This window comes from Vulpes vulpes, chromosome 2 (assembly GCF_048418805.1).
Source record: "Vulpes vulpes isolate BD-2025 chromosome 2, VulVul3, whole genome shotgun sequence".
NCBI lineage: Eukaryota > Metazoa > Chordata > Mammalia > Carnivora > Canidae > Vulpes > Vulpes vulpes.
Window position 1 is genome coordinate 3,011,802 of NC_132781.1, and position 22,198 is coordinate 3,033,999.

The 22,198-nt window shown below is 65.8% G+C and overlaps 1 protein-coding gene across 19 annotated transcripts in view; it reads left to right on the forward strand.

Moving 5' to 3' along the window:
- The window catches only part of RBFOX3 (RNA binding fox-1 homolog 3), a 407,797-nt gene that overhangs the window by 377,573 nt on the left and 8,026 nt on the right, over positions 1-22,198 (forward strand). For 14 of the 19 annotated variants that reach the window (XM_072746484.1, XM_072746486.1, XM_072746488.1 and 11 more), the window contains 5 exons: positions 11,375-11,629; positions 16,940-17,077; positions 18,532-18,585; positions 19,412-19,504; positions 20,717-20,777. In XM_072746484.1, the coding sequence (XP_072602585.1) occupies positions 11,408-11,629; positions 16,940-17,077; positions 18,532-18,585; positions 19,412-19,504; positions 20,717-20,777 (568 nt within the window). In that variant the 5' untranslated portion in view covers positions 11,375-11,407. The remainder of the gene's footprint in view (positions 1-11,374; positions 11,630-16,939; positions 17,078-18,531; positions 18,586-19,411; positions 19,505-20,716; positions 20,778-22,198) is intronic. The other 5 variants (XM_072746480.1, XM_072746482.1, XM_025999886.2 and 2 more) reach the window with 1 other exon arrangement.

The following is a 22,198-nucleotide window of genomic DNA, read 5'->3' on the forward strand; positions in this document are numbered from 1 at the left end:
AGAGCATGCACAGTGCAGGGAGCTCGCTGCCTTGTAGGCACCAGGCCGGCACAGGCACGTCTTGCTCAGGCACTGCATCAGCTCTGGGCCAGCACCACCAGTTTTCGTGGTGTGGGTGCAGAAACCTGACCGTGGCAGGGAGACTAGGACAAGTGTCTCCAGCCTCCCCAGCCCTGCACCACCTCAGTGGAGAGGCAGGGTGCCCAGGACGCCCCAGAGGGGGCTGGCCCTCGTGCTGAGGGCTTGCTGGGAACCCAGGCTGGGCCCCCGTGTAAGCCTCATGTGTTCCGTGTGTTTGGAGGCAGGGCTCCGGGCTCAGACCTTGCAGGTTGCCCCACTGCCCACCCGGCCGTCGCCCACCCGCAGCCTCCAAAGTGCCAAAGAGGAAGAGGCTGGAGGCCCAACTGGGAAATGAGCGGCTGTGGGCAGAAGGAAAGGAGACATAAAGCAGGGGGAGACCCAAGATTCTGGCGGATGGCAGGTGGCAGGGCCGGCAGGAACCCCACCAGGCCTGCCCCTCGTGGCCCAGGGCAGTGGCCAGAGACTCAGGGTGCTGCCCCTCTGCAGCGGCTCTGCCTGAATGTCTCCTGAAGTCCCTCTCGGTCCCGGGAGTGGGAGCAGACATGGGGCGTCGGGGCAGCCTGGGCACCAGGCCCCTCACGGCGCAGGAAGGAGGGAATGAGGAGGGACCTCAGCCAAATGGCCCCTGAATGCAGTAATACGGAGGGTGACGCGCCGTCTGACAGCCCTAATTAATAAAGGATATTAAAGTGGCTGCCAGGGGACGGAGTGGATTGGAGGGGGCGGGGGTGGGGGGCGGGGGGAGCCGTCGCTTAGATGGATTCAGCCTCCCTCCCTCCCAGCAGGCTCCCTGCTTCCTTCCAGCCTCCCTCCACTGCTGCCCTCCCCCAACGGCGCCGCACCCCCTGCCCAGCCTTGTGCAGAGCCCACATCAGCCTGGCACCATGGGCGCCCCGCGCACACCGGAGGGGAGCGCCAGGCTCAGAGGCGGGCTCTTAGCAGGGGCACGGGACCCCGGGGCTGGTGGCTCCCTTGCTTGGAACGACTTCTGGGAGGGACGGAGGCCCTGGCACAGGGAGCGGCCCGCGGGGCTTCTGACCGTCCTCCAGGCCGTGGGCGAGGGCACACCGCCCTCTACTCCCCTGGGGCAGCCGTGCACGTGGGTCAGGCAGCGTCCTGGAGTCGGCCGGGCTCGGCCACGGGCACGGAGGACTCGGCCCTTACCTGAGAGGAGGCGCCCTTCCTGCTTAACACGGGCGGCTGGTGGCCGTCACTCCTCAGATCATCTGCTCTACAGGGCACTTCCTGAGCCCCTGCTGTGTGCCCGAGTGGTGTCAGGGAGCTGGGGACTCGGGAGGAGCCCTTGCCCTCGGGGCCTCCTGGCCTGGAGCTCCGCCCCAGCCGCACCGCTGAGCCTCAGGTGCTAGAGCCTCCCCTGCCCACCCCAGCTGCCTGTACTGTGATAGCAGCCCGGCTCTGCCCTGGGCTGGCACGGGCACCTCCCGCGGCACCCCAGAGTCTCTGGCCTCAAAGTGCTGGCTGGCAGGGACGCCCCCACCCCGCTCCCCGCTGCAGCATCTCCCAGAACCTTGGGAGGGAGGCATGAGAGCATCCAGGAGACGAGTCTCTGCCATGCTGGGTACAAGGGGACCAGGAAGGGTCTCAGATGGAGATGGAGGCTCCCCTTCCCACTGCTAGGACCTGGCTTTCCCCCCAGGGAGCCTGGGCTAGTTTGGGGCACCCCTGTTCCCATCTGGCAAGGATGCTCTCCTCCCAAAACGTGGGGTTAGGAGCCCATAAGCCATGAGGACGGCCTGTTTCTGGGCTGACGAAGCAACTGAGTACGTGGTGAGGGAGAAAGCCGAGCGCTGCGGCTGCCCACCCCCTGCCTCCCACGCCAGTGACCCCGGCCGAACCCCAGAGCAGCCCTCTCTCCCTCCCCGGGACGGTGGCAGGACCTCGAAAACTGTTGGGACCGTTTATTTCTGTGTCGGTGCCCCCCACTGCCCTCGCAGGGGGAGCCCCCGGTGAGTCACGAGCCACCCCAAGGCCCAGCCCCTGCTCTCAGCCAGCCGCCCAGGAAATTCGAACGTGAACCCGAGCCAAGCGCCATGGAGAGGCTAATTGGCTGCCCCTGAAAATCACATCATGCATTTCAAATTTAGTTAATGCCCAGGGGGCCTCGGCAGGGGTGTCCGCTTCCGGAGACGGGTCCGCGCTCACACTGGTGCTCAGTGGCGCTCGCTGGCGCTAGAAGGGGGCACCAGCTGGGCGCTCTGTGCACGTTCCGCTATCGAGTCTGTGCACACCATTGCTCGTAGCCCCTGCTGGAGGAGATGCGCGGACACCAGCCCCGCCCGCACACCCACCAGGGTGACTTTGGGCGAGTCAGCCTCCCCGGTGCGGGTGTCCTCAGCCGAGTGGGTGGAACGTACTCCAAGGTCTCTTTCTGGGATCCCTGTCGTCACGGGTCCCCCGGGAGCAGGGCCAGGCTCCACCATCCTTGGAAACTTCCAGAAAACCCATGATAGTCCTGCCCAGTGCACCTTGAATCAGGGCAAGACGCTTTCCCCCTAACCAAGAGCCATGCACAGGAACAGAGCGGACCCCTGGCACCTGGGCTCGCCCGGGATGGGCGTCGGTGGGCACCCGGCCTGTTCCCTTGATACCACCGTGTGCCCAGCCCCAACTCCATGCCGCTTCATGATTTCATCTTCTTTTTCCCCCAAAACTTCACTTTGCAACGTTTGGTACATTGAAAAAAGAAAAAGAAAGGACCATCCCCTCGGGTAGGATTGTGTCTCTCCCAGCCTTGCCCCCTTTCCCTCCTGTCGCCCTGAGCGTCGGGACGCTCTCCCATGGCGCTGCCCCAGCTCTCCCTTGCGTGGTCCCCTCGCTCCGGGACACTCTCTCCCGTGGCCCCCAAGCCAGCCGCCCTGGGCAGGCCCAGCCAGAGGGAGCCTCCTGCACTGCAGGTGGGTGTCCGCCAGGCCCCCTGCACTGAGAAGGGGAAGGTGCAGAAGCCGGAGGGGGGGACGATTGGGAACTCCGGCCTGGATTCAGATCCAAACAGAGCCGTTCCCGTGTTTCCTCACCTGTGAGAAGGGAACCACCACGGGTGCAGCCGTGTTGGGTTTTTCGCTCCCCGGAGGCTCGGCAATGGGAGAGGGAGTACCTGGACCGCGACTGTGCAGGCTCAGAGGCTGAGCCTGGTGCTGGGTGGAAGTTTCCAGAAGGCAGATTGCAGCTCAGTGCGTGGAAGAGCTTTCTCTTCCAAGACCAAAAGAGGCTTCACGTTGGTAGTGAGCAGAACCCAGTGGGGGCGCCTGTCGGGGAGGCAGAGAGATGAGAGCCCCCGTTTGCCCTGTGGGCCAGACTGGGTGTCGCCTACGGTCAGAGAGGAGAGCCACTGCCTCCCGTGCAGGTGTGTGCGCCTGGGGTGGGGGGCGAGGGGGGCTCCCTCCAGGCTGGGAGGTCAGCGCCACGAGGTCCCCTGGCTCAGCTGTCACGGGAGGCCCCACACCTCCTGCCTGCCAGAGGTCACCCCCAGGTCAGCCCCTGCCCCTTCCCACACTGATTCTGTGCAGGTTTGGGGGAGAGCTGCCAGGAACACTCACAAAGGGCCCCCTGGACAGGTGTCTTCTGGAACCCAGCCCTCTCACTCTCCTGGCCCTGTGGATTGTCACACGCCACGCGCCTCTGGGTGAGCAGGCCGTGGCCTGGGCTTGGGAAGTTGACATCTGTCCATCCCTCGTGGTTCTGACCACGGGGAGCATGAGCGGCGGCATCTCCAAGACCCCGCCCCGGGCGCCTCTCCCCACTGCCCCCTACGGCGTCCGTACAATGACCCCCTCCATGCTGCAAGGGCCTCAGACCTCCTGCTCACTCGCCACGTGGCCTGTGGCCTCAGGGTCCCCTCTGTGAAATGCAGCCTGTGACCCCCAACTCAGGTCACCGGAGGTCACCCAGTCTGCAGGCACCAAGGGGAGGCCCTGCTCACCGCCGGCCCTGGGCAGACCCCAGCCTGTTCCCCCAGTGTTCCCGGTGTTCCCCGTGCCAGGCGGCAGAGCTCAGCAGGCGCTGGTGACGGGAGGTATCAGTGTGCGGGGCGGGGCTGAGGGGGTGAGGGTCTGACACCCCAGGGCAGGTGGGTGTGATGCGGGTTGGGGGACGGCCGGAGCACACCCTGGGGGTTGGGTCTGCGCCCGGGTCAGGCCGCCCTGCCCCTCCTCCGCCCCGTCTGGAAGCCGGCCTTGCCCAGAGGTGAAGAAATGGCTCGTTGCCCAGCCTTTGCCGCCAGCCTCCCCACCGCAGCCTGGCCCGTGGGCCCGGGGCCTGCGCCGCCCTCCTTCCTGGGGGTGAGGAGGCCAAGAGGCAATTAGCCTGATTGTCCTGGAGGGACCGCGAGCAGGAGGAGCCGGAGGGACTGGGCGGCCGGGAGGGTCCAGGCGGGCTTCCGTCAGCTGCCCCTGCCCCCTCCGCCTCCCCCCAGCGACCCCATTCCCCAGGCGTCCCGCCGGCCCATCACTGCGCACACACGGGGGCCCCTCACCCCGGCAGGACGGGGACACACTGGCCGAGGGACCTGGGAACTCAGGCTGCCTCGCTCCCTGGGGTCATTCCAGGTGAGTTTATTTACAGGGAGACTATTTTCAGGAGTGCCTGGAGGGTGGGCGGAGGGGCCTGCCAGGGACCGGTGACCCAGCTGCCACCGCCTCCAGAAGGGGTGAGGAGGAAGCAGCGAGTGGATCCGGGAAGGAGGGAGGGTCCTGGGTGGGCCCCCTCCAGGGGAGGTCCAGTCCCTCCAGAGCCAGCGACAGCCTCCGGGGAGGGAGCTAGGGAATAAAGACCCCAGACTCGCTCTTCCCCCAACACCGACACCGGAGGGCAGGGGTGCAGTCCGCGCCAGTCACCTCTGGGGGAGGGGGGGCGCGCTCACTGGCGGGATCCACGCAGAGCCCCAGGCGCACCCTCAAGGCCAGCCGCGCGCACCGCCAGCCGCCCTCCTCGGTTCCCCTTTGCCAGATGCGTGAACGTGGATCTTTCTGGAACTCGCCTTCCAGCCTCCATCACCGCGTCTGGGAGTGGCTGGCTCCTGCCGGACCAGCTGCAGACCGCACCCTACCCGTCCATAAGTGCGGGCGCGGGAGCGACTTCATAAATGTCGCCTGGGCCCAACTTAGTTCTCCTTTGCACAGAGTCCCGTTCAGTATCGGGTCCCCCCCCCCCCCCGTCAGCACCCCGGGGCAGCCCCGGCGGTCACCCGCGGAGAGCTGAGGGAGTCAGGTGGTGGTGCGCTGGCTCTAGCAGCAGCTCGCCGGGGCCTGCCAGGCAGCACCCGCCCACCCTCGGGGTGTAAATACCCCCACTCTGGCCGACTTCAAGCTGCCAGGGCGAGGCCACCGAACTTGGAGTTGGAAAGAGATGCTCCCCGTCGGCTCTCGAGAGCCAGAGGAGCTGGAAGGGGCCGCGGGCCTCCGCCCTCCGCACCCCTGCCTCTGCCGTTGGCACGTGTGCAGTGGAGGACGTGGGATTGGACGGGTCTGTGTGCGCACCCGCCCTGGGTCCCCAAGCAGACATGTCTATCTGTGCCTCCGTTTCCCCCCCGTAAAGATCACGAGGGACATACCTGCCCTGCATGGTCTGTGACCAAACATGAGATAAAGGGGCGCAGAGCAGCGGGCATGGAGCGAGCGGTCTGCAGTTTCCTGCCGAGTCCTGCCTCTGGGCTCGTTGTGGGGACGCCGTGCGGGGGCACACGGGGCGCACAGAGCGCTCTTGGTGACCACTGTCACAACACGTTCACTCCTCCACTAGGTGCACACCTGTCGCGGTCCTACTGCGTGTCGTCACGCTCTGGGGGCTGGAGATTCAACGACAGGCAGACCGTGCCTGGACATGATGCCGTGGGGCAGGCGGCAGACTGCACGTAGCCACGTGGGGACTGAGATGGAGAAGAGCAGAGCCGCATCGGGGGGTGGGGAGTGCAGAGTGGGGGCACCCCAATTTTAAAGGGCCTCCCTGAGAAGGTGACACTGAAGGAAGAGAGACTGCCGTGGGGTATGCGGGGAGCAGTGTCCCTGCAGAAGGAACGGTCAGTGCAAATTCCTCGAGGCCAGAACTGGACATTCGAGGGGCAGCAGAGACACTTGTGCTCAGCATAGAACATTCAGGGAGGCCCCAGTGGTAGGGGGTCCGTCCGTCCATCCATCCATCCATCCCTCCGTCCATCCACCCATCCATCCAGGTCATGCAGGGACGGTCCCCTCCAAGTGTCTGGATTTTACTTGGAGAGGACGGGTCGTTGGGGCAGGAGCAGAAGCAGGAAGACTGGGGGAAATCACGGGGCAGCGGGGGGGGGGGGGCAGACCTAGGTGGGAGCAGCGAGTTGGCGGAGACGGTTGGGTCCTGGGTACATGTTGAAAGTGGAGCTGACGGGGCTCCCTGCTCGATTGTTTGGAGTGGACGGAAGGAGAGGTATCACCCTCCAGGTGTAGGGCTGAGCACCGACCTGTGGGCAGTGGGTGACCTCACGAGAGGCGGATTTGATGAGGACAACGGAGGGAGCAGGAGTCCCTTCAGGAGTAGGTCAAGCTCGAATGATGGATTAGGTGTGCAGACAGCTGGCAGCCGTTGGGGGTGGCCAACGTACGGTGCTATTTTAAAATTGAGGCTAAGAACCTTGAGGTAATGAGTCTAGCCACGTAAGAGAGGGCCCAAAGACCGGGTTTCGGGGGGCCTCCAACGTTTGCAGGTTGGGGAGATGTGAGGAAACAGTAACACAGATGCAGAAGGAACTTCCATGGAAGCAGAAGAACCCACAGCGCGTGCTGCAACCAAACCAAGCGAGGAAAGTCTAGAGAGAGGAGTCAGTGCTGCTGAGGGACCAGGTCCGGTGAGGATTTCAGTGTGGCAGACGTGGGACCCTTGACGAAGGTGGTTTCAGGGAATGGGGCCAGTTTGGAGTGGGGCTAAGGAGTGGGAGTAGAAGAATTGGGGGTGCAGATCTAGCAGCTCATTCCAGAGACTTTGCTCCCTAGAGAAACAGCTAGCTGGGTTGTAGCCTCAGGGGACGACAGTCCAGGAGGTTGTCCTGCTCCTGTCCTGGGAGATGTTGCAGCGAATCGCCAGCGCTGTGAGCATGCGTTGGTGAGAAGGGCTGGGCTCTGGGGTATGAGGCCAGCGGGCCAGCAGGTGGGTGCGGACGTTCCGCTCTTGTTTTCTGCAGAAAACAGGAAATGGAAACTGCTTTAGTCGGTGGTTAGTGATCTCAAGTGAATCATTCAGGATGATTTTGTGGTTTTTCTCCAACAGTGTGAGCCATTTGAGTACAGTGGGCAGAGCTGGATCTGACCAGTTCTATCGGGAAAATGTAACAATGGGAGAGGGGAAGAAGTTTGTAGAGAAAGTGGTATAATGACTATCTACTCATCCCTTCACCTGTCTACCCATCCATCCACCCCTCCTTCCATATGTCCATCCATCCATCCATCCATCCTTCCATCCTTCCATCCATCCATCTACCCATCCATCCATTTATCTACCCATCCATCCATTTATCTACCCATCCATCCACCCCTCCTTCCGTATGTCCATCCATCCATCCATCCATCCTTCCATCCTTCCATCCATCCATCTACCCATCCATCCATTTATCTACCCATCCATCCATTTATCTACCCATCCATCCACCCCTCCTTCCATATGTCCATCCATCCATCCATCCACCCATGCATCCATCCATCCATCCTTCCATCCATCCATCCTTCCATCCATCCATCCACCCATCCTTCCATATGTCCATCCATCCATCCACCCATCCTTCCATATGTCCATCCATCCATCCATCCATCCATTCTTCCATCCATCCTTCCATCCATCCATCCACCCATCCATCCATTTATCTACCCATCCATCCATTCATCCTTCCATCTGTCCATATCCACCCATCCATCCATCCATTTATCTACCCATCCTTCCACCCACCCATCCTTCCATCCATCCACCCATCCTTCCATATGTCCATCCACCCATCCATCCTTCCATCCATCATCCATCCATCCATCCATCCATCTTCTATCCATCCATCCATTCATCTGCCTATTTGTCCTTTAGTCTGTCCATTCATCCCTCCGTCCACACACCCACCCATCCAATACACATGGAGGCTCTTCTGGGTGCAGCAAAGTGCTGTGCTGAGTGCAAGGATGTGGGAGCGAGAGTGAGCGAGTCACCCTCAGGCTCTGGGGATTTCCAGGCCCCTGGGGAGCCAGACACGTTCACAAGCTGCTCTGAGACAAGGCCCCAGCCTGGCAGGAGGACTGTGCTCGCTCATGCCGCAGAGCCCAAGCCTCTTCCACTCTGGCCCCAGCGGACCGAGGAAGAAGGAAGGACAGGAACGTGACTGCGCCGGCCGTGCTGGCCTCTCCGTGTCAGGCGCGTCACGCCCTTGGTGCACCCGACACCCTCTGCTCTTCCCTCCGGGTCTGGTCCAGGGGCCCTCAGCCCGGGCCACACAGCAGAATGTCATGGGAGAGTTTGGTCGTAAATACGCCCAGCTGCCTTGGGGAGGGGTCCAGGCGTGGGATGTGCATCCAGGGTGAGGGCCCCTCACATGACCACAGTCCCCTCCAGCATGAGTGGCAGGAGTGGTGAGACAACCCCCGGGGCCCACCAGACCACGCTGGCTAGCTTTTATTCTGCGCTTCCTCTGTCTGGGCCCCGTGATAACCTCTTGCAGATGGATGACTTTGTTCAAAGAGGACGAATGGTCACCCAGGGCCACCCCGTGGCTCAGAGGGAGCCCTCCTTTTGTATCCCAGGCTCTAAACTGTGTCCCCGGGCTGTGAAACCTCCCATCCCGTCCCCCAGGACCCGCCCGTGAAGGGGCAGAGCTGTGCATGCAGGAGCAGGGGTGCAGGCCTGAGAGCCAGGCCGTCTGTGCCTCGGTCTTACCAGCTGTGAAATGGGCGATACTGTGACCTTGGGGATCGGAGGGGGATTAAATGAGTTAGTGTGCAAAGCAGAGAGCGCTGTGTGCTCAGATGTGCTGATTTGTTGCCACATGGTAAAGGGCCCTGGGTGGCCGTCTCACAGCTGCCTCCTGCACCCCCCGCGGCCCTTCAGCCCGACACCCTGCTGTGGCGTCCCACCTGTGTCCTGCAGGTTCCCGACAGCCTGGGCTCCGGGCTCCAGCTCTGGGCTCCAGCTCCGGGGGCCACTGTACTGGGAGTGGTGGCTGTCACTCAGTCCCCAGGGGACCCAGGGAAGAGGGTGCTGGGGGCGTGGGGCGAGGATAGGGTGACAAGGAGCAGATAGAAGGGCCTTGGAGGAGGGAAGGTGTGGGGACACTGGGAAGAGGTGAGTTAGTGGAGGTTCTAATCAAATATTTATCAGTTAATTGATCTCTCCAGGCAGCTGACAACGTCCTGTCCCTTCCCCTGGCCTGCTCCTCTTCCTCCCCACCCCGCCCCCGCCCCCTCCCCTCCCTTGCCCTGGCCTCCACCCCTCCCTGGCCTGGGTGCTCCTCCCACCCCCACCTGCTCCCTCCTCACCATGAACCCTCCCCTTCTCCCACCCAGCATGTTCCTTCGCTCACTGTAGGTAGTGGGACTTTGTGGGCGAGTTGGGAGCAGTGAGGGGGACTGTCCAGCGAGGACCATGCACTCATGAGTGTGTGTGTGACACACACACGTGCTGTGGGACAGGACGTTCTGCTCATTAGGCCACTGCACAGCAGGGTCAGGGGTCACCCCAGGAGTCAGGGGTAGTGAGTGCAGAGGCTGGCACAGGGGGTGCACAGGGGCTGGGGCCTCTGGCAGAGAGTTGGCCTGAGGCTTCCTGCCTGCAGGGAGGTGGGCAGGTGGACAGGTCGGCAGGTGGGGGACAGGGCCCTGGGCCTGGGTCTTACCCACTTACACCAGCACCTTGTGAGGCCAGGCTCCTCAGGGCCCCTCGCACTCAGGGTCATTCTCTGAATCCACACTCACTCTGGATCGCAGAGGTCAGGGCTGCCCATCCCTCTCCATCCCCGCCAGAGCTACGGGCCTGGCACCCCCCAGGCCCCCGATAAACAGTTGTTGGGGGGATACGTAGTAGTAAGCCACGAGGAATGGAGCAAGACCCGGCATGTTCTCTGGAAGCAGCACCCGTGTCACGGGGGGATAGGCTAGGAAACAACCCTGAAAACATGCCAAGGGTGGTGTGACGGGCAGCGTGGGAGAGCACGGGGTTCCTCCTTGGTGAGACGTCAGGACAGTGGCCCTAAGTGTCAGACTGTCCAGTCCATGCAAGGGTCCTTCCACACGATCTCGAGGGAGGGGTAGCACCTGACCTTCCCGATGGGGGGGGCTCTCTCTCCCCCGGGGACACCTTCAGAAGGCCAGAGAGTACCTCACCTGCTCAGAGAAGCTGCTGCAAACCTGCCCTCCACCCCCCACTCCACGTGTATCCTCAGTGGGGAACAGTAAGTAGGAGCAACCAGAACGTAGCCCTGCCCCTGCCCACCCCAGGGACAGCATGGGGACCCCAGTCCCTTCTCTGGGGCTGCAGGGCTCTCTCCCCAGGCTACATCAGGGGTTCCCACGTGTGTCCAGATTGCTGCGGGGGGTCTGGGGTACGGGCGAGGACCTGCGTCAGCTGACAGGCTCCCAGGCGACGTTCCTGGGTCCAAGCACCCCATCTGAGGAGCCTCTGCCCTACAACGTGGCTGGGGGCAGAGGGGCCCGGAGGGGAGGGGTGGGGTGTCCCAGAGACGAGCTCGGGGGTCTGGAGACGGGGGCCGTGTTGTGCTGGGCTCCCAGCACCGTGGGGTCGACTCCAATCACCTCCCCCTCGGGCTGTGATGGTGCCCTCCTTTGCCTGCTCTACCGATGGGGAAACTGAGGCCTGAAGCCTTCGTAAGGCAGGAGGGAGGTGGGCGCGGCTCTAAGGGACATGGGAGGGACCCTCGCTGCAGCTCCTTCTGTATGGCAACTGCATCAGCGTCCCCTGGGGGGACAATGGCCCCACCAGAGGTCCCCGCTGGCGGACACTGTGTAGAGGGTGCGCGGGATCGCAGAATTGTTCTTTCTGACGGTTTAACATCCTCAGGTCTGACCAGGATGTGGGAGTGGTCTCAAGCCCTGGGCGCCCCGACGCCCCCACCCAAGGGCAACTCCGGCAGCTCAGATCTGGTGCCCCATGTCCGGGAGCCCCCCACCCACCCAGAGGGCCAGGGCCATGCTGCCAACAGCCCAGCATCGAGGCTGCAGAAACTTCTGGAAACCCACCTGCGCGGCCCCGCGAGCCCTCGGGAGGGGGCAGCGTCGGGTCTGCCAGGCGTCTAACCTGCGCGCTCTCGTTGCCTCCACAGGGCAATCAGGACGCCACGGCTCCGCCTGAAGCGATGGCCCAGCCCTACCCCCCTGCCCAGTACCCCCCTCCGCCACAGAACGGCATCCCCGCCGAGTACGCGCCACCCCCCCCGCATCCCACGCAGGACTACTCGGGCCAGACCCCGGTTCCCCCGGAGCACGGCATGACCCTGTACACACCAGCACAGACCCACCCCGAGCAGCCGGGCTCGGAGGCCAGCACACAGCCCATCGCCGGGGCGCAGACAGTGCCGGTAAGGGGGCCCCGCGAGCCTGCGGCTTCGGGGAGGAGTGTCCCCCGGGAGGGCGGGGGGGGGGGTGGCCCACAGGTGACGGGCCAGGAGGGGCTCACGGCCTTGGAGCCTCTGGCTGACACCCGGCTGAGCCCGGCACCAGGTTGCCAGTGACCTGTCCCTGGGGGGGGTGGTGAGGGGAGTGGTGAGGCCCGGTCCCCGCATCTGCACAGGAGGGGGCAGGGCGGCGACAGAGGAGGCGCAGGGCCCCTGGCGAGTCTCGGGTGGCGGACGCGGAGATCACTTCTGACCACTTGTCACTACCTGCTTGGCCGCCCTCCAGAGAGCCTCCCGATGGGGCTGTGATGCGGCTCCAAGGAGAAAGTGCTGAGCCGCCCGCTTCTCGGGCTCCCGGCGGCGGAGGAGCGTGGCCGGGGGTGGCCGGGCTGGGGTGGGCGTCCCACGACGGCAGCCCCCGGGAGCCAGCCAGAACCCAGCCCGCGCCGCCCCTTCCCTGGTCCCGGCCCCAGTCGCCTTCTCCATGCGCCGCCCTCCCCGGCTGCGGGGCTTTGGGTTCAGCCAGTGTCCGTCCTGCTGGCTGCCCCCCACCCCCCAGCGCTGGCCGGCGGGGCCCGGGCAGGAGGCCAGCACGCCCTGTGCCACCCAGGAGTGGCAGCCTCCCGGCGGGCGCTCCCCCCACCCTCGCCCTGTTGCAGCCTGGCTCCCGGGGTGCTGCGTGGGCCCAGATACCGCCCACCGCCCCTGTGTGGACGGCAGCGCCCAGGCTGTCTGGGGAGAGACGGGACCCTCGTCTGCGGCCCTTCCCCCCGCGTGGAGGGCTGCCGGCCTGAGTCCCCCCCGTGCACTCTGCACGTCCATGTCCGGTGTCTCCCGCAAACCCTCACGCGGGCTCCTACGGTGGGAAAGGCGAGGCCTGAGGGTCGTAGAACCAGGAGCCAAACGGTACCTCTGGGGGCCGCTCTGCTTGGGCTTCTGATTCCTCAAGCCCCCCTGCCTCCCGCCCCGACCGGATGCGCTCAGACCAGAGCCAGAGGGGGCCCATCGTGGCCGAGTCCCAGCTGGGGGACGGGCTCCTTCTGACGGGCTCTGCAGACGGGGTGCATCTGGCCAGACCACCCACGACGGGACCACAAGGCACAGAAATTCGCCCCGGAAGCGAACGCGGGAGACAAGGTGGTCAGACCAGCAGGTGCCGCGGAGCTGGGGGCCCGATCGCGGACGCCTTCAGCACAGAATCCAGCCAGGAGGCCTCCTTGACACCTGGTCCCCAGAGGCCGCCAAACCGGGAAGAGCATGGGGTCATCTTCACCCGGAGGACGGTTGGGGGAACGCCCTGTGCGCCGCGCACTGAACAGCATCGGGGGCACAGGGGAGAAGTGACCGGCCCTGCCCTGAGGCGGCCACCAGTTCCAGGTGCCAGTCGAGGACATGAAAGTCATGGCCCCCGTCCTGTGACCCCGGAGGGGTCAGAAACGATTCATCCCAACTGAGCAGCGAGCGTCTCACTTCTCTGGCCACGGGCCTCCCCAGGAGGGTGCCTGGGCCCGAGGGTGTAACGGGCACCCTGACCTTCCAGTTTCCGGCCCTGGTGTCTTCGGGTCCCGCGAGAGGGGCAGGGTCTGTAGGTCTGCCATCCGGGATACAGAGGAGCCACCGTTCCTGGCCGTGCCCGGGCCCCGATGAGCCCTGCAGGTGGGGTCGCCGGAGGGACAGAGGACCCGCTGCTGGATGGCACGTGCGCTCAGAGCCCGAAGTACTTGTGCGGAGCTTCCCACCTCGGGAGGAGCTGGAGGGGGCGGGGGGCACCCCATCCTGCTCTGAGATCCCAGGAGCCACCGTCCTCCCGGAGGAGCTGCCCCGCGCTCCCAGCTAAAGCCTGAAGGGCCCCGTCCCTGCGTGGAGGCTCCTCAGCTCACCGAAGCCTCCTCTCGCTGCACCCCCCGCCCCCAGGCAGCCTGGGGTTCAGATGCGGAGGTACAGGGCAGCGGGGGGCGTGGACTGTGCCTTCTGCCCAGACCTGCTCTCTCCCGCCCTTGGATTCTGTTTGTCACCGCGGCATGGGGTGCCAAGCCTGATGGGGCTGCTGACGGATCGGGGCGCACCCCACTGCTCTGCAGGGACCCCAGGGATACGGCTGGGGGCCACCTCCCCAGGGTGCTCATTCACTCAAGGGCACGAGGGACCCCTGCAGGTGTCCCTGAATCCTGGTACTGCCCGGGGGGACTGTCGCTCACAAACTACCCCCCACCCTCCCCATCTTCCTCTGCAGTGACCCTCACAGGGCCTGTCCCGGGGGCCCCTGCCCTCCCCAGCTGGCAGGTGCCACAACACCAGGTGCTGTGGCCAGAGTGCCAGGTGCCAAGGCAGATGTGTCCTGCCCACCCCACACACCCCCCCCCCGCCACCTCCCCGGGTGAGACCCAGCTGTGTGCAGCCACCACGCCCCGGGCAGCTGCCAGCCGACGATGCCCCCCGACCCCGGGCAGCTCAGTGCCACAGCTGTGTGGCCGGCAGGGCGCTCTTAGAATATGCTGTCCTCCAGAGTCCCTGCCCAAGGAGGGGGCTGCCCGTTAGGACAAAGACGAAGTCACGGACAGACAGCTGGAGGCTACAGGTGGGACGGCCCCTCCCAGCCCCCCCACCGCAGGGCCGAGAGCCTCCTTACATGAGCGCCCAGGAGCCCCCGGGCGGCAGGGCTGAGGGGCTGCAGGGAAACACTTGGCGTGGCTTCCTCTCGGGTCGCCTCAGCAAGCCTGGGTGATGGGCTCCATGCAGGGACGAGGCCGTTCCGGCCTGCTGCCCGAGCCCCCCGCCCCCGCCCGGGCCCACCAGCCCCTGCCCAGGGCTCTCGTGGCCTCCCCCTGTGCCGACTGAGCTTGGGGAGGCCCAGGTGCAGGGTCTGCGGGCTCCTCTGATTGTGGGGGGCCGGGGGTGAGCGGGGCCTGATGGCTAAGGTGACATGTATCTTAGGATTTCACAGTCACCCAGCCCGTTCGTCTGCCTCTGTCTGGAGCTGTGCGGGGGTGGCCGAGGGGGCTTCTTCCTTGCTTGAGTCCTGGCCCCACTTGAGACTCATGGCACCTGACCCCCAACACCCCATTCCCCATCCTTGCCCTCAGCTGGCTCCCCTTCAAGGCCTCTGGGTGGGGTGTTGTGGGGGGGTGGGCTGGACCGTGGAGACTGACAGTGGGTGCGGGGCAGCCCGGGCAGGCCCCAGACGCCTTGCCTGGGTAGTGCCCTCCTGTGCCCCCCCCAGGCCCGGGCCCCCCCCCACTCTGGGTGCAGCTGGCCGAGCTGACCGCTGCTCCCTGCCAGTCCACAGCCAGCGTTACGTGCCCCTCTCTGGCGGAAGTCCCAAATTCACCTGTACCCAGGAGCCATGGGGGGCTCGGGTGTGTGACCAAGGGCCTTGGGCCCACCCTGACTGCCGCACGGGAAGAGCCAGACTTTGTTGTAAGCAGAGGGCAGGGGAGTCAGCGGATGCGCGGCGGGTTGTGCTTCGATTTCGGGGCAAGGACGAGCCTCTGGAGGTCCGCACAGAAGAGCAGGACCACGCAAGGAGGACGCGGAGCAGGCTGGGCCGTTGGGCATTGGCAGCTGCCCGGCCGAGCCGGAGGAGCCCCCAGGTGTCCCTGAGGCTCCCGAAGGCAGCTGCCCGGTGTTGCCCCCACAGACCTGCCACCCTCCCACCTGCACCCGCCGGCGGCTCTGCCACGGGGGCTGCAACAGCCTGGCTCCTGGGCTGCTTGGTGACGTCCAGCCCCAGCCTTGGACGCACGTCCCTCGGCAGCCGGACAGAAGGGCTCTGGGCACACACACTCATCAGAACCGGGCCCACCGCTCATGGGATGGCCACCCCGCTGACACGGTCACGCACGTCCCCAGGAGAACAAGAGGACGGTGGCTTCCGACCACACTTGGGATCATGCACCTTTGCTGCCTCGTAACGCAGGAGCGTAGACCCAACTGTGAGGGACTCTGAGCAGGTGTTGCAGCTCGCTGCCCGGCATGTCCTCGCCGCTGTCGGCAGCCCAGGAGCTGGGGACAACCGCCCCCCTCCCCAGTGGCACCTGCTGCCCCGGAGCCTGGTCAGAGGCCTCCGGGCCGAGCTCAGCTGTAGGGGAGCGGCCCCTCCTCCCAGAGACGACGAACGGGTTGGCCACTGAGGGCTGCCACTCAGGAGTCCACGGACGGGCCACGGCTCGCGGCGACCTGGGCAGCCTGCGCCCCTTGGGCTCCGTTTCCCTTGCCCAGAGGAGGCCTCGGGCCCAGTGGCCTCGCCCTGCCCGCCAGCCCTAACTCCGGGACGCCCGTTGCACCTGTCAGCGCGCCTCTGCTGGACCGCAGGGAAATGCCCCGGAAAGCGGCTTCAGCAAACGGACGGTTCTTGGAGACCCCTGGGAGGGGTCTCCGGGCGGCTCTCCGGTGCCGGCCACCAGCACTTCCGCTTGTACAAACCTCAGCGTGGGCCTCGGGGGACCCTCCCACCTCCGCTCCCTCCAGACACGTCAGAAAAGCTCAGGGTGGGCCGCGCTGGAGCGAGGGCACCCCTCATGCCTCCAGCCGCGGTCCCAAGAGAGAACCCTGAGCGAAGAGCGGGGATTGAGGCAGGAGAGCGAGGAGCAGCGAAAGGCACGTTCACGGCCTGTCGTCCCCATCAGGAGGGCGTCCCCCACCCGGAGGAGCCACAGGGGTGGGTGCCAGGCCACCTGCGCACCCAGCGTGTCGGTCACCGGCAGAGGGTGGCTCCCGGACACTCTGGCTGCGACTCGCCAGTGAGCCGGGCCGGGATAACCCTCAGGGCTGGCGGTGCGCAGGGCGGGGGTGTCACCGTGGTCTAAGCTGAGAGGCCGCCTCGGTCACCAGGCCCGCGTTCACGGAGCACCCGCCGCGTGCCTTCGGTGCTGAGGCTCAGCAGGGACAGAACGGGTGCCCCCCAGAGGAGCCTCGCAGGCTTGTCACCTCAGCGCCCATCCTGGCCTCGTCCTCGCAGGGGGCCGTGGGTCAGGGGTCCTCACCTCACGGCAGCTTCGTTTCCTGAGCCCCAAGTCTGCCGGAACCCCTCCGCTCCCCAACGTTGGGGCCCCAGATGAGGAAGGGCACTGGCCGGCTGCACCTGGCCACCCCATGCCCTGGAAGAGTCACCCCACGGGTGCTGAGCAGCAGGGGGCCTCCCGTGAGAATCCGCCTCCGGGTCCCAGCCCCCGGAGGGGGAGGCCCAGGGAGTCGGGGGATCTGGCCGTCAGGTGCTCCCCTCCCCGCGGGATGGGAGCCCAGAGGGGCACCTCACAGCCCGGCCTCTCCCCGCAGCAGACAGACGAGGCGGCACAGACAGACAGCCAGCCGCTCCACCCCTCCGACCCCACAGAGAAGCAGCAGCCCAAGCGGCTACACGTCTCCAACATCCCCTTCCGGTTCAGGGACCCCGACCTGCGGCAAATGTTCGGGGTGAGTGTGTGCGGCCCCTCCATCCCGGCTCCCACCCACCCACCCCTAACCCCGAGCCCCCACACACATCCCACTGCCTGCTGGGGCCAGCCCTGCGCTGCCGGAGGCCTGCAGGGTGGGAGGGAGGAGGGAGGGCCCAAGGCCTGGGAGGAGCCGGGGCTGCTTAGGGCCCTGCGGGGCTGAGGCCAGGGCTCACTGGGTTATTACCCTGCAGTCCCTTGCCCGCTGCCAGCACTGTGCCCACCCCACCCCACCCCTGCCACAGCTGGGCAGGCTCTAGCCCCTGACGCACTGCACAGATGGGATCCTCAGAGGGCAGGTGCCCTGAGGATGGCCTTGGGTTGCAGCCAGCACCCACATCTCGCCCCAGATACCCACCCCCCTTCTTGGAGGCCCCATTGCATTTGGGGCGTTGACACAGCGAGGTGCTGACGGCATCTGGAATCATCAGGATCCGGCTCCTCTTGGCCTGGGCCAGGCTGCTGCCAACCTCTTTGAGCCTGGGGCCTGCCCTTAAAGCAGCTGCCTTACAGAGCTCACCTGACCTTACCTGTCCCTGCACGAGCATCAGCTCGCCCTGTCCCCACACAGGCATCATCTTGCCCCGTCCCTGCTCGGGCATCAGCTTGCCCCGTCCCCGCACCAGGACAGGGACCATCCCCCGCTTCGGCCCCTGTCAGAGTGGGGACTGCGTTGCTATCTTGTTCCACATCCCATCACGGCTCCACCAGCTCGTGGTTGTGGGGTGCAGGGGACACCAGTTCCACACACTGGAGCCCTTGGGGCAGGTCCCTTGGGACCGCGTTCCGGGAATTTGGTCACAGGTTCACGGTCTGTGACCGTGGGTCACAGGTTCACGGTCTCACAGCCAGGGCTGCCCTTGGGACCCGGGGCCAGTGATGGGGCAGGAGGGGCCAGCCGCAGCACCTGCGCCTGCCTGGCCAGTGTGTCCTTGTTGGGTACAGGGCTTGGGGTCAATGCTGCCCCGCACCCCACACGGCCCAGCCCCAACAGCACAGGCTGCTGGCAGTACAGGGTCCCTCGATGGCCCCGTGTCTCTTCCAGGGGCTCCTGCCCCCCTCGCGGCACCCCACCGTTTGGGAAGGGCCTATCCATAGCCCTCTACCCTTCAGTGTGAGTTAGAGGTGGCTGTCTGCGACCTGGGCAGAGGCCAGGCAGGGAGAGGAGAGGGACTCCGGGGAGGCTGCCCTTCCCCGTCACCAGCGCCTGCGTGGGGCACTTGGACAGGGAAAGCCCTCGTGAGAGCGGCCGGGCCTCCGGTCCCCCCAGCAGGCTTCCCCGAGAGCCCGCCTCTTCCCTGCAGGAGGCTGGCCAGGGCGGGGCAGAGGCCACACCTGGGCGGCAGGTGAGCGTCCGGGGGAACAGGTCGTCGGGGGGGCAGCAGTCTTAACCCACTCTCCCCTGTCCCCCCACCCCCCTCTCTGTCTCTGCAGCAATTCGGAAAAATTTTAGACGTGGAGATCATTTTTAACGAGCGGGGCTCCAAGGTGGGTGCCGCCCAGAGGCCGCCACCATTACAGCGCCGGCTGTAGGTCCCGCCAGGCTAACGTGTGAAATGTGCGTTTCCTTCCTGGAGAGCTTCGCGCCCGAGGACCCCTGAGCTACACGGGTGCTTGTACCCCCCGCGCCTCCCCCCTCCCCGCCCCGCCCCTGCCGTCTGTGTTGCTGCCGCAGCTGCCGCGCTTCTCTCTCTCCCGGAGCTGTCGGGACCTCTCTGTCTGCGCCCAGAGCCCTGGGCCCCACCCGCCCGCCGCCCCTCCAGGGGGACCGCCGGCCTGCCCGCCAGCTGGCCCGGAGGCTCGGGGGCGCGGCTGCAGGGTGGGCAGCGGGAGGGGGCCCGGCGAAGACCAGCCCTGCTCCCTGCCCAGGCAAGGGAAGACCCCCACCCACCCCCTCCACGCAGGCTCCGAGGGGGGAGGGGGTGGGGCTGCCCCCGGAGGTCCTGAAAGCCCCCTGCCTCGCCCCCCAGGTGGCAGCAGGGTGACGGGCCTGGCCCCGGCCGGGCCGGGCGAGCATCTCTCGTGGCTCTGGCCTGTCCTCTCGGAGGTGGAGGTGCCAGCAGTCAGCTGAGGCCAGGCCCGGGCCAGCAGCACCCCCCGGGGCCGCACCCTTCCCGGGGCATCCTGCCGTGGCACCAGGGCAGACCTCTGGGCTGCCGACCTCTCCTTCAACTCACCTGACTCAGTCCCTCTCTCTCTCTCTCTCTCCCCCTCCCCCCTCTCCCCTCCCCGCTGCCCTGTCCCCCACCCCGCGCCTCCTATGTTTTCCTTCCTCTCATCCTTTCTCTCCGTGTCTGTCCTTCTCCGCTCACAGGGTTTTGGGTTTGTAACTTTTGAAACTAGCTCAGATGCTGACCGAGCCCGGGAGAAGCTGAATGGGACGATCGTAGAGGGACGGAAAATTGAGGTGCTCAGATAAGTGTGCTGCACGGGGGGTGCCCGTGAGAGCGGCCGCTGTCCCCAGGGCCCCCCCGCCCCGCCCCGCGGCCACACCTGCGGAGGGGCCCAGGCCAGAGCCCGGCCCATCTCCTGGGCCCAGGCTTCAGGCCTGCTCCCTCTGCTTTCTGGAGGGGGGGACCCCAACTGCGGGAACCAGCCGGACCCTGGGAGGAGCCCCGAAAATCATGTGTTTGAGGCCTGGCAGCTCCAAGGATGGCAGTCAGCTCTGTGTGCCCTCATGGGGCCGTTAGGTCCCTGACCCCTCCCTCCGAGGAGCCCCCGCTGCCAGGAAGGGACCCGGCCCAGAGGAGCAGCAGAGACAGGAGGCCAGGGCCCCCCCTCAGCGCCCCCCTTGCCCCTTCTCTGGTGGGCAGCCCATCGCCCCTCCCCTCCCCAGTGCTGTGGCTTCAGGTGTCTGGGAGCTGGGCTCCTGGACACGCGGGGCAGGGGGTCCGGGGGAGAGTCAGCAGCCGGCACAGAGTCCAGGGGAAGGGACATGGGAAGGCCTGGGGGGAGGGCTTCCGGAAGCGGAAGGGCCAGGCTCTGAGGATGCAGCCCGAGGCCTGGGGCTCGCACTGGACGTGCGATTCCCTCCCCGCCTGCACTGGTCTCTACTTCCTTCCACAGAGGCCTCCCCCCTCCTTTCTGCACCCCAGTCGGGCCCTCCAGGGAGATAGGACCACCCCCTTAGCACCCCCTCTTGCATGGGCCTTGTCCCCAAGGGATTCCATCAGGAACTCTGCCCATGGAGGGGTGCCCGTGACGAGGAAGGCCTCAGCACCCCTCAAGGGCACAGAATGTCTTGGGGGCCGGTCTGCCAGTTGGGCTGAGAGCACTTTGGGGAGAGTCCACCAGCCAGCTTCTCCAGTGGCCTCGGGTGGCCAGAGAGACACCGGGGCCTAGTTTGTGGGAACAGCATGTGAAGGGCAAGAGCCCGCAGGCCGGACGTGGTGCCTGAGCCAAGGGCTGGGAGCAGTGGCGGCGAAGGCTGGAAAGGGCGGGCCAGGGTGGGGGGCCAGGCTGGCACAGAGGCTGTCCGGGCCTCCCTGCCAGCCCCCAGCCCCCAGCCCCCTCCACGGGGCACGCAGGAGCAGTGCAGGACAGGCCCGGGGCGGCCAGAGGCCTGCAAGGAGGCCCACGCGCCCCTCACCCTCACCTTCTCCCCCTTCTCCCTGGGCAGGTCAATAACGCCACGGCCCGCGTCATGACCAACAAGAAGACTGCGAACCCCTACAGTAACGGTAAGGGGCTCAGGACCTCGGGGAGGCTGCGGGGGCCGCCCACCCAGACACAGGCCGTGCAGGAGCCTCAGCGGCTGGAGGCCCACCTCCCTGATGCTAAGTGACCCTCACGTCCCAGGTCCACAGGGGGTGGGTTGGCCAAGGCAGGAGGAGAGCTGGGGCCGCCCACCTGGCCCACATGGCTGGCAAGATGCCTGGGCCTTCCCAAGCACCCGGGGCACCCAGAAACAGCGGCTGTGGCCGTTGCCTGAGCGTTCCCTCTTTTCCAAGCAGTGAGGGAGGGCCTGGGCTGGAGGTCCTCAGTATCTAGCAGACGTGAAGATGATTAGAATAGCCCCCCACCCCCGCCTCGGACACGGTGAGCCTTGGGGGGCACGATGTGCCTCACCTGAGTGGTCTCGGCCGTGTGCACACCGGTCCCCAAGCGGAAGCAGCCAGTCCTCCTTGGGGACAGAACCCCAGGAGCGGGGTGGAGGGGTGCTGCGCCCGGCCATTCACACTGGTTTGAGCATCTCGGCAGCACACTGGGGCCCGTTTGAGTCTGTCCCCGTGCCCGGGATTGGCAGCCCCGCTGGTAGGATGAGTTACCCAGCGGGGCGGGGCCTGGGCTCCTCACCCCGAGTAGGGCAGAGTGACTGAGCCACCCCCCAGCCCTCCTGTCCCCGTGTGATTGGCCACACATGGACTCCGGTGCCCGGCCGGCAAGGGGGCAGGACACTGGGGGACCTGCCATGTGACCCCCCAGCATGGCCTCGCACGTGTCCTCCTGGAGCAGGACAGGGGTCTGGCTAAGCCACGTTTAGATTAGTAGGGCTCCCATCCTGCTTTTCTGCTCAAATTTTTCCTAAAAATCTGGGGGCTCCTGGCTTTGCCAGCGTCCTGAGCTCACCTGGAGTGCTTGGCATGGGAAGGATGAGTGTTTAGAGATCAGGACGTGTTTGGGGGTCAGGATGACCATCGGGAGCCAGATGCCCACTTTCACCCAAGAGCCACACCCCCTGCCCTCGGGGCAGAGCCTGCGAATGTCAGGAAACATGACGCTGACAGCGGAGTCGGTCCACGGACGACTACGGACGTAGTCACAGGACGGGCACAGAACCAGCCCTGGTCGCGCAAGAAGGAATGGCGAAGTGCTCACGGCGACAGTGTCACGGAAGCGTCCTCACTGGCCCGAGCGAGGACAGGGCCGCAGTGGGTTCTCTGTGGGTTGATGGTGAAGCGCAGCGGGCTCTGGAGGCCCCGGAGTGTGGCTCGACCCGCTTGAACCAACACTCCAGAACACTCAGGAGTTCATCGGTTGCGGGGGAGAGGGCAGAAGTGTCCACTGTGGGAACACACTCTCCAGGCGTGACACTCGTTACAGCAGAAACAAAGGAGCCACCCAGGGGGGTCTCTGGCTGCCTCCACCATCTGGGGCCCCA